Here is a 13,323-nt window from a genome sequence, read left to right as displayed (position 1 = left end):
ATATCTACTGATTTTTCTATACTGGATAGAAATAACAGGAAAAAATAGTACAGTTTTGAAAAAGAAATGGTTTTTAAATATCTTTCATAAACCTAATTGATTACACAGATTTGGATAGAGAGAGGAAGAGGTTTGAATAATCTGCTGTCACTGAGTTAATTCTGACTCACAGGGCCCCTAGAGGGCAAAGTAGAACTGCTCCATAGGGTTTCCAAGACTGTAAATCTTTATGGGAACAGACTGCCTCAGCTTTCTCCTGCAGAGGCTTGTGGGTTAGAACTGTCGACCTTTTGGTTAACAGCCAAAGGCTTTGACTATTGTACCATCAGAGGTCCTTGAGGTTAGAATAAACCAAAGAAACCAAACTCACTGCCACCATATCGATTCCAACTCATAGCGACCACCTTTGGGTTTCTGAGGTGGTATATCTTTATGGAAGTAGATTGCCCAGTCTTCCTTCTGACGAGTGGCTGGTGAGTTTGAACCACCAACCTTCTGGTTAGCACTCAAATGCCTTAGGCACTATGCCACTAGAGCTCCTTTGAGGTTAGAATAGGACTCAGCAAACTAAGCCTGTAGGGCAAATCTGGCTTGCCGCTTGTTTTTGTAAATAAAGTTTTACTGAAACAAAGTCATCTCATTCATTTATATACCACAACAGAGTTCAGTAACTGCAATGAAGACCATATGATTTGCAAAGCCAAAGGCATTTACTGTTTTTTATTTACAGAAAAAAATCTGCCAACATCCAAGTTAGAAGAATCCGTCCCTCAACAATAGATTATTATTACACCTTATTAGTTGTGTGAGGGTGGAGAAGCTCCTTATAACCTCTGGCTCTCAGTTTCCCCATGAGAAGGATAATGCATCTTAGGGTTGTTTGAAGCTTAAATGAGTTACCGCATTGTGTCTGGTACACAGTGTTTTGGTTATCTAGTGCTGCTCGGACAGCAATATACCACTAACGGGATGGCTTTAACAAATAGGAGTTTATTCTCTTACAGTTTGGAGGCTTTAAGTCCGAGTTCAAAGTGCCAGGCTCTAGGGGCTGGGTGAAAGCCCCTCAGCCTTGGGCTTTAGTTTTGCCTCCTGCCCCCGGCCCACTGAAGCTGGAGGCTTTTCTTCACTCAGCTGCTGGCTCTTGAGGCTGACTAGTCCAAAGTTGACAAGTAAAAAGACACAGTCCCGATGTTACCAAACCACACGGCAGGCCATTAATTCAAGTCCAGATGAAGTCCCAAGATTGGCAGGCTGTTGAACAATGACTTGGCTACATGCAGGGTTCAAGCATACCAAAAGACAAGAAACCAATCCCAAAGCTTCTCCTTATATATGGGAAGCAGACCACATGCCTAAAGCAGCTACTATTCAGCTGCTCATGGCAGTTTCTATCACGGAGTTGACTGCCAGTCTCATCATGGGGAATAACTACCTCCAGCTGCCCAGCCACTCACCCAGGCCCAGCCACGTTGACAACAATCTTAACCACCACATACAGTCAATACTCAATAAATGTTAGCTGTTCTGGTGGTGTTATAGGTGGCATGAACAGTTAAGCACTCAGCTACTAATGAAAAGGTCGGTGGTTTGAATCCACCCAGAGGCTCTTTGGAAAAAAGGCCTGAGGATCTACTTGCAAAAGACCACAGTCATTGAAACTTTATGGGAAGTACCCCTCTGGAATACATGGGGTCGCCATGAGTTGGAATCGACTGGACAACAACCCCTGTTTTCTTTCCTTTTTTTCCTTCTACTTATTATCTACTTCCCTTAAACAAGCTGCATATTTCCCACTACCGGTAAACCCAATGAAACTGCCATTTTTGTAGATCAAATATTGTTCAGTATTAAAATTTTATATGATTTTTTCATAACCACTCTTCTGCTGCTCACTATTCTTATTTCTCCTACTGTAATCTCTGAAAGTATCAACAAGACGGAGGTCATGCTGGGTTAGGTATGTTGCCAGGAAGCACTGGAAATAGAAATCTAGGGCTGCTCTACCCAAATTCGGGCATTTGGAGGTCTGCAACAATAATGCTATATTCATATTGCACTTTGTTACTGCTGAAACACATGTAAATAAGGACTGAATATATCTGTGGTGTGACAGATTTTCGGCTCCTGCCCTGCTGCCTTAAACACAAGCTTTTCAAATAAAGGACATTCATTTCCACCCTGCAAAAACAGCACCTGTCTCTTGAATTTCAGCAGGCCCAGCAAGCTTCCACAGCACTGTGAAAATCGCTCTCTGAGCTCTGGGCAGAGCTCCAGACGTAGCGTGGCTGAAACATCTGGGAGAAGGCCTGCCCCGAAGGGAATATGGGACTCAGGACACTGAAGAATTCAGAGAGTATGTCATTCAAGTACACTCAAAGCTGGTATTTGGGGCTTTGTACAAACTGGAGTCCTTTGAAAAGGTAAAATGTGGCTTCTTTAAGAAGGAGACAGGAAGAGAGACTTAACATCAATGGAATGTAATTATAAGAAACTGCAGATAGAAAAGTATAGGATAAGAATCATGAAATGGAGGCAAATCAGGAAGCTGGAGGTCTAATCAAAGTATTCTTATCAACAGAAATGAAGAAAAGCTTCAAGTTCAGTGCTACGACTATCAAAGGAAGAACAAACTCAATTTAATCCAATCGCCATTTACTAAATGCCTATTTTATGCTTGGCACTGGGTTAACACATTTAGAGATAGCAAGATAAATCAAAAACTATTTCTACCCTGGAAGAGCTTCTGAGCTGGCGGCAAAGAGATACACATGTAATCAAATAACTTGAATACAATGTGGTAGGTGTTATAATGTTAACAATAAGAGCTGTCATTCATTCATTGCATGAAATGTAAGGAAAAAAAAACCCAAAAATGGAAAAATTAATTCTTCTTGATAAGGTCAAAGGAGGGGAGGGAGGAGGTGATGATTTGCATTAGGCCTGGAAAATGAAAAAAGTTGACTGGGTAAATTAATGGGGAAAGAATGAGAGTGTTCTGGTAGAGTTTCAGGACTGTATGTACAGGTACCATGCTGTTGAGTACATTCCAGCTCCCAGTGAGTCTATGTCTGTCAGAGTAGAACTGTGTTCTGTAGCACTGTCAGTGGCAGACGTTTCAGAAGCAGCGGCCAGGCCTTTCTTCTGCTGGTGGACTTGTACTCCCAATCTTTGGTTAGCAGTCAAGCATGTTAATTGTTTGCGCCACTGAGGACTCCAGGATGTACAGGGAGAAACGGCTAAAAACGAAACTGAGGTATGCCTCTGAAGGGTTCCTACATCAAACTTGGACTCTGTTCAGTAGACATTAAGTCTTTATTAGCAGGAAGGGACCTGATGAAAGAGGAATCAAATGAAAACAAGAGCAAAACAGCAACATCTTGTCCAAACAGAGCTTGCTTCATACACTTACTTTTTTCTGATAGGATAAAAAGCTTAGTGTTCAAAGTAAGTAGAGGTTTTAGATTTTGGTCATATTTGATTTAGTATCATGTTCTATTCTCAGGGAGGACTCAAGAAGTGGGATACAGTGGGAAGAGGAAGAATGAGAAACTGGATCTGGTCAAAAGCGAGGAAGTATGAGTTGGACCCCTTGCTAGAAAACCTTCAATTTGCTCCTGAATTTAGAAATGGAAAAACACACTCACTATAAAGGCATCTTGCCCAAGTCAGGTTCCCATCTGGTTATCTATGCTACATGAAGCAACAAGTTAGACTTTTCATAAGAATGGGTCTCCTGTTCTCTGGTAATCTAAGTAGCTGTTTGACCTTGCATAAGTTATTTCAGGGCCCCTGTGTATTCACGTGTACCACTCTGCTAGTCTGATATTCTCAAAATCTACAAGACCCTGCTTTGCACTCTCATGGCAATTAGTACAGTGCCTGATGCACAGTGGTGCTCATTAAATGCTTATCAATTCACGAAATGTAGACCAACAGTGATGGTGAATGCCAACATTTTTTGAGCCTTCACAATGTGCCAGGCAGAAGTCTAATTATTTGCCAGGTTTCCATGCTTTGATCCTCCCATCAAGCTTGTATGGCAGGTCTTCCTGACATTAAGTTAAATTAACCATGAGTTAACAAATAAATGAAATGAATAGAAATGCATTAGTTGAAGGGCTAGGATGGAACTATTTAGAGAGATGAACAAAGAAACCAGTGTAGCTAGACTGAAGAAGAGAGGACGAGTGTGAATAAGGAACCAAATATCCAGGGGACAGAGGGAAGGTCTTGATAAAAAATAGAGGCAAAAGAAAAAAAAAAAAGGATGGGGAGGAGGAGGAGGAAATTCAGGTACATATTCTGAAAAAAAGGGAGCATGAGTATACACCTGATACATGCCCTCAGTGGTACAGAAAGAAGGCACAGCTGCTAATGATGAAGAAAGAACTCTGAAGGAGGCATGTCGGGCTATGCAAACAACAGTCCATCAGGATAAAGAAAAGAGTTTGAGATGGCAGCATGGATCCACTGAGGCTGGGCAATGAGAACTTGTAGTGGTAACAGTCATTCAAGGCTTTGCCAAGCAAGAGTTTCTAATCTGGAAACAAAAACAGGACCAAGGAGTGGGTTTCAGTCAAGCTTCAGCATGAACTTTCCAAATATTAAGCTTTCTAACTACAGTAAAACATGCAAAGGCCAGACCTGTGCAAGGTAGAAACCTGTCAGAGAAGGAAAACACAAATATTTTCCACTAACAGAGAGTGGTACAAAAGTGGTCAAAGGTGGAAAACTTGCGAGACACAGAAAAGCAAGGCAATCCCGATGAGGTCTGGTTCTCACAAGTTTCACTGTATTTAGTATGACAAGTCCTATCATAGGGCCTGTTCTGGGATCCATAAGATGGCTTACCTAGCCTAGATAAGGAGAATTTCTGTAGGAAGCAGTATCTGACCTAAAGTGTGTAGGGAAGTAGAGGTAGCCAGCTGAATGGGGTGGGTTTGAAGACAGCATTGTGGAGCATTACAAATCCATCCAACAGGACTGGAGCTTCAAGTAGGAGAGAGATGTTGTTGTTATGTGCTGTGGAGTTGGACCGACTCATAGCGACCCCTCCTTGGGTTTCTGAGGCAGTATTACTACGGAAGTAGATTGCCCAACCTTCCTTCCAAGGAGTGGCTGATGGGTTTGAACCACCAGCCTTCTGGTTAGCAGTCAAGTGCCTTAGGCACTACATTACCAGAGCTCCCAGGAGGGAGATAGGTAGACCAAATACTAGCAGCATCTCTAGCACCATCAGAAAGAAACAAAAAAATGTGAATAGAAAGAAAAGGTTGCTTTAACAAATTGTGAAATGCTCTGTCCTGGAGGTATTCAAGCAGAGACTAGCTGGCCATTTAGCAGACAGTTTGGAATGGAGGAGTGTATATGGGGAGACAGTAGGGTGAATTGTGAGGGGATATCCATTCCTTACTGCTCCTATTCTCTTGCAGTGAGACTTCCTTGACCACCATACCTGTCCTCTCCCCACACCCGTCCTCTTGCCACACCTGTGGTGGTTAAGCTTGGATGTCAACTTGGCTGGGCCTGGTTGAGTGGCTGGGCAGCTGGATGTAGTATTCCCCACGATGAGACTGATAATCAACTCCATAGGGGAATCTACTGTGAGCAGCTGAGTAGCTGCCTTAGGGATGTGGTCTGCTTCCTGTGTATAAGTAACAGCTTTGGAATGGTGTCTAGCTATGGCACGCTTGAACCCTGCATGTAGCTGTGTCATTGTTCAGCAGCCTGCCACGCTCTGCCGACTTTGGGACTTTCAATGGACTTGAATTAATGGCCTGCTGTGTGGTTTGGTAACGTTGGGACTGAGGCTTTTTACTTGTCAACCTTGGGCTTGTCAGCCTCAGCAGCTCGTAGCTGCCTGAGTGAAGAGATGCCTCTAGCTTCTGTGGGCCGGGAGCAAGAAGAAGGCTGAAGCCCAAGATCAACGGGCTTTCACACACAGTCCCTGGAGCCTGGCACTTTGAACTTGGACTTAAAGCCTCCAAATTGTAAGAATAAACTCCTGTTTGTTAAGGCCATCCCATTTGTGGTATATTCTGGTCAGAGCAGCACTAGGGAACCAGAACAACAGCCTTCCTACTTGCATCCTCAGTGGAGTGAGTCAGTCCACCTGGAAGCAGGAACTGGGCTTGCTCAACCCAATTTCACCCTCTGCCCTCTCTTGTGACCTGGGAACCTGACGTAGTCTACCTTCTGCTATGTGGTCAAAGGGGCTGTGCCCAGCCATGCCAGTGACCAAGATGGCTAATTTAGAGGGAAACACCCTAAGCAAACCTGCTTGTCTGAAGACCAACTTCAGCACCCCTAGTTTAAAGATCCTAAGGAGCTCTGGTAGCATAGTGCCTAAGGCACTTGACTGCTAACCAGAAGGCTGGCGCTTCAAACCCACCAGCCACTCCTTGGAAGGAATGTTGGGCAATCCTATTTCCGTAGTGACACTGCCTCAGAAACCCAAGGAGAGGTCGCTATGAGTTGGGGCCGACTCGATGGCATATAACAACAACAACAACAACAAGGAGTATAAAGATAATATTAGATTTCCATCCAAAGGGGTTAAAAATGAAGAATAAATGCTACTGGAAATTTAATGTATGGGGAAACTCATTCGCTATTGATGGCAGGAACTTTACTACATAGATATAAAATGTCACTTGAAGTTTAGTGAAAACTAGAGGATAGTTCAGGCAAAAGAGAAATATAACAAAACATGACACAACAGGAAAGTAGAACACAATACCCAGAAGGAAAAGCAACAAAGATGAGAAATATGAAGATGAGGCAGGTGGCAGTTAAATGTGTCTACACTTTAACAGGCTATCCTGGATTCTACTGAGTAGTATTCTCATAGGTACATCACAAAGAGTAATTATTCTAAGTTTTTTTGACACTTGTTAAGTACACACCCCATTGGGCTCTATAAGGAGCTCTAGCCATCATAAAAGACCTGGAAGACAACATCAGAGGAATAAAGGGAATGGACCTGCTCAGAAAAATCAGCAGTGAAGGGGGAACAATGTTAGCGTGCATACAGTGGCATCCCAAAGGTCTGAAAAGAAAGCAGTTTGTCTTTAATTCAACAGCAGAAGCACAACGGCCAACTTTCTGGGTGCTAGATCTCAGCATAACATTTTCTTTAAAAGGAAAGAGAAGTACAAACAGGCAATGGCTGAAGTGCAAAAAGAACCAGGAATATTCATCTGTTTTGTAGAAGACCATTTAGAAACACACAAATCCATACTGATGACTTGCAGGGGCTACTCATAGGGTAACTCCTTATTCATGCAGATATCCAAAGGATTCCCATTGTCATTACGCTGAGCAGACTCCACGGAAACCCTTTACACATTCAAAATAGCTTTTAAAAAATGTTTTAGATTCTGGGAGGCTCTGAATGCTTCACCCGTGAAAGCGAGTCTTTCAAGTTAGCAGGGGCAAGGGCCCTTTACAGATGGAGGATTTGAAGCTGAACGAGGGGAGGTGACTTTAGCAAGCACCGCAGGAAGAATACCTGGCACAGCCAGGGGCTGAAACTGCTTCAGACCTGAAAAGATTCTTAACTGTGCATAAAAGAGTCTGGAAGTTGCTGGGAGCTTGCACTTGCCCCTAGCAGAGCCAGCTCTTCAGCATTCCACGCAAGGCTTGTGAGAGCCAAGCCAGGAATCTTGCAAGCGCAGGAAAATAGACAAATTTCTTCCCTTCGAGCCTAACTTGATGATTTACGTCTATAGATTCTAATGCCTCTCAGGTGTTTCAACCATCTTATTCCTTTTTAAAGGAGCTTCTGCAGGGAGTTAACAAGAGTAACTTGTCTTTTGATTAAACACATCTGCCACAAAATAGCAGGTGCCTTCTGGACACAATGAAAGTGTCAGAAATTCTAGTAGGAAATTTGCAAAAGGTTTTGCATGGTAAAGGAGCTCCAGTGGCACACTAGTTAAGGCATTAGCTGCTAACCAGTTCAAACCTACCAGCTGCTCAGTAGGAGAAAGATGAGGCAATCTGCTTAGATAAAGATTTACAGCCTTGGAAACCCTATGGAGCAGTTCCACGCTGTCCTATAGGGTTGCTATGAATCAGAATTGACTTGATGGCAGTAGGGGTGTTTTTTTTTTTTTTTTTTTTTTAATGGTAGATGAGTTAATACATATCTAAAGTTGTCTTCAATTTTGGAGAAATTGGGGAAGTTTATGTAGAATTTGATGTCCTCCAAACAAAAGCAACAGAAAGATCTTAATATAGTAGAATGGTTTCTTAAAATAGAAATAAAAAAAATATATTAAACTACTAATGTTAAATGATAATTTTTTTCAGCTAAAATTATGACTTTCCTACAGATACAAAAACATGGACATGTGTTCACGATTTTACTTAACTCATTAATGAGGAGATTGGTAAGATGTTAAACCAATTCAAAGAGAATCCAAACAGCAAACACACTTAAAGATGAGGAAGATGGACATGAGCACACACTTGGAGGCAAAATTCGCCTTTCCTGCAATGGTGGAGGAAAGGCCACAGACAGAATTTACGTGACCACTGTTGTTGTTAGTTGCCTTTGAGTCACTCAGACTTGTGGTGACCCCTTGCACAACCAAAGGAAACACTGCCCAGTCCTGCACCGTCCCCAGGGGAGGTTACAGATGAGCCTCTTGAGATCCAGTTTTCATTGCCTGAGTTTTGGAAAGTTCCGTCTTTCTTCCCAGTTAGTCTTAGCCTGGAAGCTCCACAGAGCTGTTGAGCATCACAGCAACCCACAGGCCCCCACAGAGGGATGGGTGATGGCTGCACATGAGTTACGCTGGCCCAGAATCCACCCTGGTCTCCTCCGTGGAACTCAAACCACGACTGCCCTCATTACATGCCTTTCCTGTTGAAAAGAATTACTCAAGATTGCTCTCACACATGTACAACTTAGTGTTATAAAATGGGCCCTTTAGAATCTCATAACTTGGGAGGCTGTGCTTTAGACAATGCTGAGTTTTTTGTGGAAGCAAACCTTTTTTACCTGCATAGGTCATTACCTTATTTATTGTTGTACTTCCAAAACCTGTTTATGGGAGATGCATCCTAAATGCTGGCTAAATGAATGAGTATGTGCTTACAATGAGTCAGGCATTGAATTAGGCCCTTTACATGTACCATCTATTTAATCTTCCCAATACTCTTTTGAGATAAATATTGTTTTCATTTTAGTGAATAGAAACTAACGTTGAGATGTGAACTGATGGAATGTTCTGTAGCTGTTACATGTCAAAAGTTGGAGGTGGAGGAGGATGAAGGAGGATTTAACTAGGCCTATGCTCTGGTAGCATAATGCCTAAGGCACTTGACTGCTAACCAGAAGGCTGGTGGTTCAAACCCACCAGCCACTCCTCGGAAGGAAGGTTGGGCGATCTACTTCTGTAGTGATACCACCTCGGAAACCCAAGGAGGGGTTGCTATGAGTTGGGACCGACTCGATGGCACTTAACAACAACAACAATATGGCTCCAAAGCCTGTCCTTTTTCCTTTGTTCCCATTTACTGTGTGTCCTTTTGATTCACTATCATTGAACCTGTAGGTAAAGAGATATTTGTATGTTACACTGATATAACACACTCTCTCAATGTGCCTAACGTTGGAGGTCTTTGCTTTAAAAGAAAAAAATAAGCAGCAGTGCTCAGGAGAAGCTAAGTGTAAATAAGAGACACATGAGTTGTCTTTAGTGCAACTTTGCAAATTAGCATATTATAAACCCAGATTCTCCCTGCCCAAATGCTCCTTTCCCAATAGAAAGGATAGTAACAACAGATGAACTCAGCACTGTTTATGTGCACTGTTCTGTTTTCACAGAAATCAGAACAGCACTTAGGAAAACAGCAGCAACCAACAGTCATTGAATGCTTACCATTACTGCGAATTACCTGCAAAGACACACTGTGAGGTATACTGTTTCATCATCTTAGTGCAGGTGAAGAAGTTGAACTGCATCAGGTCAACTTTCCAACATCATAAAGCTGAGTTGCAGCTCTGGATTTCGACTTGACACTTGCAACCACTGGCTTGTCCTTTCCCAGAGTCGCTCAACTGTCTGCATAGCCTGTTGAGACTTGTTCTGTAATTACTTGTCTTGGGTTTTTACAAACCCCTTTGCCCTGTTCATCACCATCTCCCAAGGTATTGGGACGCCCACAGCCTCTGGCATCAGAGAGCTGGTAACTGCAAGCTGCCTACTTGGGAGCTGTTTTCCAGCCATGTGTCACTTGCGAATATTTGGGTATTTTACATTCACCCTTACAGAGGCAGGGGTCGGAGAACAGGGGAGAAGGGAGGTCCTTTGAGGCCTCACATATGTGACTGTGAAAAAGATGTGGACCAAATGTTAATTTGAAATCCTTCTCCCAGTTCCCTAAACCCCCAAATAATTTCCTGCTTTCTTCTCTTGCCAGAAAATAGGCTGCCCTTAGAATGAAGTGGTAGTATGCTTAGACTCTCCACATGAGTCTTGACATGAATAACAGTGCGATGCTGGCCTGTAGAAGGTGTCAATAAATGACCAAACTCAGTGATCTACATGGACGATTTCATTAAATCCTCACAAGAACTCTGAGATAAGCACTATTACCATCTCTTACTTTGGATATGAGGGAGTGAGGTTAAATAACCATCTCAGGTTAAGCACCTTGCCCAACACTGCAAGAAGGCTGTGATTTCTCAACGCCAGAAGTGTCCCATTGAGATCAAGTGTGCTACCAAAAGCAACATGGGGGCTATTTGAAACACAGATCTTATGCCCATTTCCTCATGTCACTTAGCAGAACACCCTGGGAAGTGGTGCCATTCCTTCCAGAAGCACTAGACCATGAGATTTTTATTTATGAGGGCTGTGATACTCATCCTCCTCAAACCATACGCATGCTTACCCTTCCCTCGAGAATACCTCCTGATTCACACCCCACATAAAAGCTAATATTTCTTTCAAAGGAGATCATGAAAAAAGCTTCGTCATTACTATGGCATAGACATTAAGAAACATTACGAAGCCATAAACCGATGAAGGCTACGGTAATTAGGCAAATGGTTACTAATTGATGGATTACTTTTAGTGGTGGAATAGTGATCCTATGTGGGCTTTTCTTACATTAAGGGAGAGATGAAGAGATGAAATCTAGACACTTGGAATCTAAACTAAGCTCCCATGCTTCCTTCAGTATTTCAAGGGTTTCATCCAAAAGGGTCATTACCTCAAGTTGGGAAGTGGGGGAAGTGCATGTTTTTATACTTGTTAGGAAGATTTTACTCCCTTGTTTGTGAACTCAGCGTGAACAACACTGAGTGTGTTCCTTGTAAAATTTAGACCTTGTTAGCTGCAATCTGTGAAGATTTAGCTCAGCAATTTTTAAAGGTTATTAAGTGCTAGAACCCTCTTCTTGAATCAAGTATGAATCAAATATGTAAAACAGACATAACGGTAGCTGCAATGGGTGAAGCATGAACCTCTACCCACATCAGCCCCTTGTCCCTCTAGCAGGCACAAGAGCACCCCTGGGCTCCTCAGAACACCTTGGAAAACCACCAGTCAAGGCTCAGGAGTGAAGGGATCTGTCCTAGGTCTCGCAGCTACAGAGTAAGAACTAAGCAGCAAAAGGAATACTTGTTGCTTTGTAGGTCCCTTCCCAAAGCAATAGCAGTGAATGGAACAATGAAAGAAGTTAGCATGGTCGCTCTCTCATTGAAAGACCAAAGTAGAAAGCATGAGTTTGGAAAGTCTTGGTGCCTAAAGTGCTCAGCTTCTCAAGGGTATGTCACTTCCCCACTCAGGGCTGTTTTCTTTCAGAAAAAGGAATGCTGTGGACGAGAATCAGGGCTTCTCTACTTTCTTGTTCTTCCCTGAAGCCACACAGTTCCGGTGCCCTGCACGTGTTGATCATGAAGGAGGAGGGAGGAGGAGGAATGCCTATCTGCAGGCACAGTCTCAGGGCAGGAGGGTAAGCGAGGTCTAGAAAAGACCCCCTTTCCTCTGAAGGGCTCCGCTAGTGGGCAAATTCCCTTTCTCTTGCTCATCCCACACCCTAATTGAGAGGCATGCTCCAAAGGACCTGCACAGTTCATTATACTGTCATATTTGATGCTTGCAGGTGTTTCTTGACCTTCACAATATTCAAATACTCTTGACCTAAATGAAGTCTTAATTTGTTCCCTGAAGGTATTCATTTCAGGGCCAGGGAGTTAGTGTGATTACATTTCACTTTAGATGTTGAGGCATATAAACTACTGTATTTTCCTATTTAGAAAATTCTTTTCTAAAATTTCATTTTTCTTAAATTCCCCTCCTACTAAGGAGATCCAATGTACCGGCTCTGTGACCAAGTTAATTTGAAAGGCTTCCTCCCTTCCCTTTCTCTAGGACTGGTATGCTCTTATTTTCTCTAGGATTCCCCAAACCCTTATCCTGATTGCCACACACTTTTATATTTTTGTTGTGTTGTTGTTATGTGCCGTTGAGTCGGACTTGACTCATAGTGACCCCTCCTTGGGTTTCCGAGGCAGTATCACTATGGAAGTAGAGTGCCCTCTCTTCCTTCTGAGGAGTGGCTGGTGGTTTTGAACTGCCAGCCTTCTGGTTAGCGGTCAAGTGCTTAGGCACTATGCTACCAGAGCTCATTGGATACACAAAATCCATGGTTCCCTGTACTAACCACTTATGCTTGTTAAGTAGCATGGCTCACACAGATCTGGAATTTATCGTCCCTTTAAGGTAAACTCATCTCAGAAAATTTCAGCAGGAATATGATGCTTCATTATAAGGGTGTGGGAAAGGCCATTGGGATTGGGAGAGGGAAGGGAAGGGAAATATTTTGGATACAGCATACTTTACCAGTTATGTCATGCTGTTTGAATGACTCATTGTAGATCTGATACTGATTTGGACAATGTTTCTTCAACCACTTGCAGACATCCTGCTGGGTCCACAGAGCCACTGGTTTTGACAGCTTCACTGTAGAAGACTATAAATAAAGGAGGAAAAGGAGGTCTGTTAATGCCAGCCCCATGTCTGCGAAGGCACTGCTATTAAAAATTCTTCTTGTTGGTGTTAGGTGCCATCAAGTCAGTTCACACGCACAGTGACCCCACATATAACAGGAGGAAACCCTGGTTCTGCACCATCCCCACAACTGTGGCTGTGTTTAAGCCTATTGCTGCAGCCACTGTGTCAATCCACCTCATGGAGGCACCTCTTCTTTTTTGCTGACCTTCCACTTAACCAGGCATAATGCCCTTTCCCAAGGGCTGGTCCCTCCTGATAACATGTCCAAAGTACGTGAGACAAAATCTCACCA

At 43.0% G+C, this 13,323-nt stretch overlaps 1 protein-coding gene across 1 annotated transcript in view; it reads right to left on the bottom strand.

Annotated features, from left to right (window-relative positions):
- The window catches only part of SAMD12 (sterile alpha motif domain containing 12), a 219,258-nt gene that overhangs the window by 37,802 nt on the left and 168,133 nt on the right, over window positions 1-13,323 (bottom strand). The window contains exon 3 of the mRNA XM_042781792.1: window positions 12,861-12,990. Within this exon, the coding sequence (XP_042637726.1) occupies window positions 12,861-12,990 (130 nt within the window). The remainder of the gene's footprint in view (window positions 1-12,860; window positions 12,991-13,323) is intronic.

This window comes from Orycteropus afer, unplaced genomic scaffold (assembly GCF_000298275.1).
Source record: "Orycteropus afer afer isolate SDZICR_OR568_19922 unplaced genomic scaffold, OryAfe1.0 scaffold00173, whole genome shotgun sequence".
Classification (NCBI taxonomy): domain Eukaryota; kingdom Metazoa; phylum Chordata; class Mammalia; order Tubulidentata; family Orycteropodidae; genus Orycteropus; species Orycteropus afer.
Note: the sequence above shows the minus strand (reverse complement) of the source record. Positions and strands in the feature narration are given on the sequence as shown.